Genomic DNA, 4107 nt, shown 5'->3' with positions numbered 1-4107 from the left:
ATAACTCGTCCCAAATAGATGATTTCTTTCTTGGAAAATTAGTTATTTTCTGGTCAGTAAATCCCTTTAAAGACTAGCAACCAACTCGTCCTAAAATACTCTTTTGGGACGAGTAACTACACTCATCCTAAATTACCTTTTTTTTATGATCAACTACGTCATCCTAGATTGATTTTCGCGACAAGAAACAACTCGTCCTAGATGAACCTTTAGGGACAAGAAGTTGTATCATCTTAGATGCAACTTTTCGAGACAAGAAACTGTCTCGTCCTAGATGAACCTTTAGAGACGAGCAAAAATATTGGTCTCTAGTTGACCACCAATGTTTCTAGATCTTTAAATCACAAAAAATTTATAAGCTTTAAAGTCAATAAATATAAGATTGCTACGGTAAATCTTCATACAAAAGGCTGACATAATACAAATATAAGTTAACATCCCATGTTGTTAGTTTAAACATTTCCTTAACAAAAAAAAACTTAGCAACATTTTCAAGTTTTGCATAACTTTACTAGCAAAATATTAATGGTCTTATGGTTCTTTTAAACTTTCATCTTCACTTGTAGCTTCAATCGTCACAAAAGAAATCTAAAATTCACCAAGGGTTATCCAGGTATATCAATAATCTGCATGAAAATAAGAAAAAATGATTAAGAAACCTTTAGGATTCATTAACCAAATCAAAATCTATATATCGAAAACATAAATTCAATAACAAAAACTTAGTACAAAAAGAAAAAATTTCCATCAAGAAGATTTATATTATGTTTCAAGGGACACAAGTTGTTGCGGAGGAACTGGACACGCAAGATATAAAAGTTTCATGAGAAACAACCAAGTTATCTGTGTAGCAGGGGAAACAAACAAGTTATTATTGTCTTCTTCCAATTCTTAATCCTTGTAGGAGCCAAACAATCTCAAACTGATCCTTGTGATTGTGTCACAAGTCTAAAACGTCTACAAATTTCATTATAGTGATTGCATCAAATCTAAAAAAGCCATATATTGAAGGCTGACACAGTAGACTATGCACAACAAGACAATAATAGCCCGAATGACGCCAACTCTAAGGATGTTGATCAACAAGCCACCAAGATAAATGCAAATCAAGAACATTGTGGTGATGTAAAGGAGAACGTTCTATCTAACCAGGAAGTTTCAGAAAGCTTGCCCACTGTGATCACAAACCAAAAAGGTATCCAGTTATATGTTGAGCTGAATGAAGTTTTACCTATTACATATGAAGATAAGAAAAACATACAATCTGACGAGGAAACCACTGGACAAAGTCACAGTAACAACAGCCCCTGCCTATATATACAGACCAAAGAACTAACATTCATGATGAGGAACAACATGGAAAAAGAGAGGAAAACATCAACACTGATTTCAGTGTCTCAAAAAGTGTTTGTGCTGAAGATAGAAACCAAGAAAGAGGGCAACTGATTGATCAGCTGAAAGAACATATGATTACTGCTCAACGTGAAGAACAAGAGCTACAAGATCAGTCTTCCTTAGAGGATTGCATAGTTGCTAGACATGGTGAAAAGCATAAGCTGTAATCTGATGTGTTATTTTTCTATCACAAAACAATTTTGTTAAGGTGAATCAGTATGTATATTTGTGCAGAAGAAAGATGCAAAACGCACAGGTGTACAAAAAACAGTGGAAAAAGATGTGTCACTTTACGTGCAGAAAATTAAAAAAGCAGAGAACAGTTATATTTTAAACAGAGATCAATAAAAAAACAGAGGAAAACTATATATGCGGTGATCTTTAAATTTTCTCTCAATAATGTGGGGAACATAAAGAAACTACAGAGATCAATTTCAATTAGCGGCTCTATAAAGGTGATCGAACAGCCACCGGCTCTTCATCCATGAATTCATCACCCAACTCTTCGAAAATTCAAAAACTGAAGCGATGGTGATAAATATTTAAGAAGGAGAGTTAGAATGGGCAAGGAAAATTATCTCGATGAACCTTAGGTGGATTAATTCAAGTAGAAATATGTTGATATTAGACCAACAACGGAGGAGATATAGCAAGATTCAAACTCAGGTGGGGTCCCTAGTGGAGGGGAAGGATTAAATCGAACTAATAAGAAAATCCAACAACAACTCCGAGATACTCAGCAAGCAAGCAGATGGCTATTCTAAATCTCAAAATAAATTGAATAGGAAGGAGGATTGTCGACCTGAACACAACCATTATAGTTTGCAAGGCTCAGCAAATCACAATAAAGAACAGATGAGAACTCATAAGCACTCAAATAACTTGCACAGATTGCATCAAAACAGGAAGTAGAGACACCATTACATCTAGGACATCGAGAACCATTATTAGTTTCCTAAGAGTTCAGCCTTACACTAACTGCTTAAACAACTATACACAAATAGAGTTTGATATATTGTTACTTACTTGGTCAACAAAAAATGTCAGTGGTCATTCAGTTGATACGGGTGATGTCATATGTAGGTTATGTGATTGTTGAGCAGCAATGAATTCTTTCATATTTCTTATTTCTTCCATCGCATCTTCTAATGTAAACAAGCGATCAAGCAAGGATTTATTTTCCTCATTCAAAGATTTATTTTTCTCTTGAGTTGAACGTAGCTCAGACAGTAATTCAGCCTTTGAAGAAGTGCCATCTCTCATGTCCTTTGCCTTTACTCCACCCCCAAAGCCAAATACATGGCTACGATTTTGAGGTCCACAACACTTTTCTACAATCTCTATGTTAGGCAAAGATGGCTCAGCTTTTAGTATTTCTTCGATTTGAGCCTACAAAATATAAAAAAGTATATTTCAATAGATTTCATAATAATTTGAATTAATTTACTTATTGAATTTACCAAACGCACATGTTTTTCAATTGCTTCTGGTTCAACAAGCATGTTATCTTTCTTACGAGTCTCAAAGAAAATAGTCGCCAAATTTGGTGCATTACCATCTTTTCCGCCCTTTACATCAAATAAAAAACATGTCAAATAACACTTCTTAAATATTTTCTTCAAAAACAATTTTTTTATAATACCTGTTGATAAATAATCTCTCTAATAGGCTTGCTACCAATATGATGAAACATCTTTAACTTAGCTCGATTTTCTGCATTTCTATTGCTCCTCGCCTATATTGTTAGGTAAAACTTTCATATCTAAGAAAACTTATTAACTTCAAAAAAAGTTTCACATCTAAATATCACGATGAGCTGTGAAATGATTGCTTTAATAATGTAGACTATTAGATCACTAGGTGTACCTGAAAACTTTCAGAACAAAAGTGTTCCTTAACTAACCACTCCCATTCCTTCTTTTCTACTCCCTTTGGAATATTCTTAAGAGCTTGAACGATTGGCTTATTCTTCACATAAGTAGCATGCAAGTATCCTCTCCATTTGTTCCATAACTCATTCATCCATCCAAATATATGATCACGATGATCATTCAAGTCAACACTCTCAAATTTATCCTACAATAATTAAAATATGAGCTTAAATGAAAAAGGAAAGTGAACATTGTGCGTCAACTATAAAAAAAGTGTGTAAATATTTTAGCATGAAAAAGATGTGCAGCAGTGGTTAATGTTTGAATAGGAAAAGTAAGTTGTGATTCAACAAGTTAAACGATGTAATTCATAATTGTTACCGCAATAGCAGCCCACATGTGATCCAACTTTTGTTGCTTGATATCACTCCATGATGATACTCCCAATGGACACATGTTACAATCACGAATTATTTTTCCTAGGTGCCTCGAAAACAGATTGCTATTTGTTCCAACTGTTCGATTATTGTAAAATGTTACTTTCAGCTTCTTTCCGGCTTCAAGTGATGCAACTTCTTTACACTTGTTGGTCCCTCGAACCCTTCTTACCTTTTTAGGATTAGATGATCCTGTAGTTGTATAATTAATTTAGTAAGAACTATAATAGTAAAATTTAGTTGTACAGATTGATAATGCACAGATTTGTAAATTTCATACCTGTTTCAGCTGTTTGGGAGGGTTGCCTTACTTGATTAGTAGAACCAGGGGATTTGATTTCCGTGTTCTCTTTCTCAAGAACAAGGGAATTTTTATCCATTGATGGCAGTCCTCGACTAGATTC

General features: G+C 34.1%; 1 protein-coding gene across 1 annotated transcript; it reads right to left on the bottom strand.

The window, feature by feature from the left end:
- Positions 1–2445: 2445 nt before the first annotated feature.
- LOC125840575 (uncharacterized) lies at positions 2446–3722 on the bottom strand. The gene is made up of 5 exons (XM_049519543.1): positions 3648–3722; positions 3262–3471; positions 3038–3130; positions 2865–2963; positions 2446–2784 (listed from the first exon to the last, which is right to left on the bottom strand). The coding sequence occupies exons 1-5, from the start codon at positions 3720–3722 to the stop codon at positions 2446–2448; spliced, it is 816 nt and encodes a 271-aa protein (XP_049375500.1).
- Positions 3723–4107: the final 385 nt, after the last annotated feature.

Source organism: Solanum verrucosum, unplaced genomic scaffold, assembly GCF_900185275.1.
Source record: "Solanum verrucosum unplaced genomic scaffold, falcon-dt-bn FXZP01000188.1, whole genome shotgun sequence".
NCBI classification, from domain to species: Eukaryota; Viridiplantae; Streptophyta; class Magnoliopsida; order Solanales; family Solanaceae; genus Solanum; species Solanum verrucosum.
Note: the sequence above shows the minus strand (reverse complement) of the source record. Positions and strands in the feature narration are given on the sequence as shown.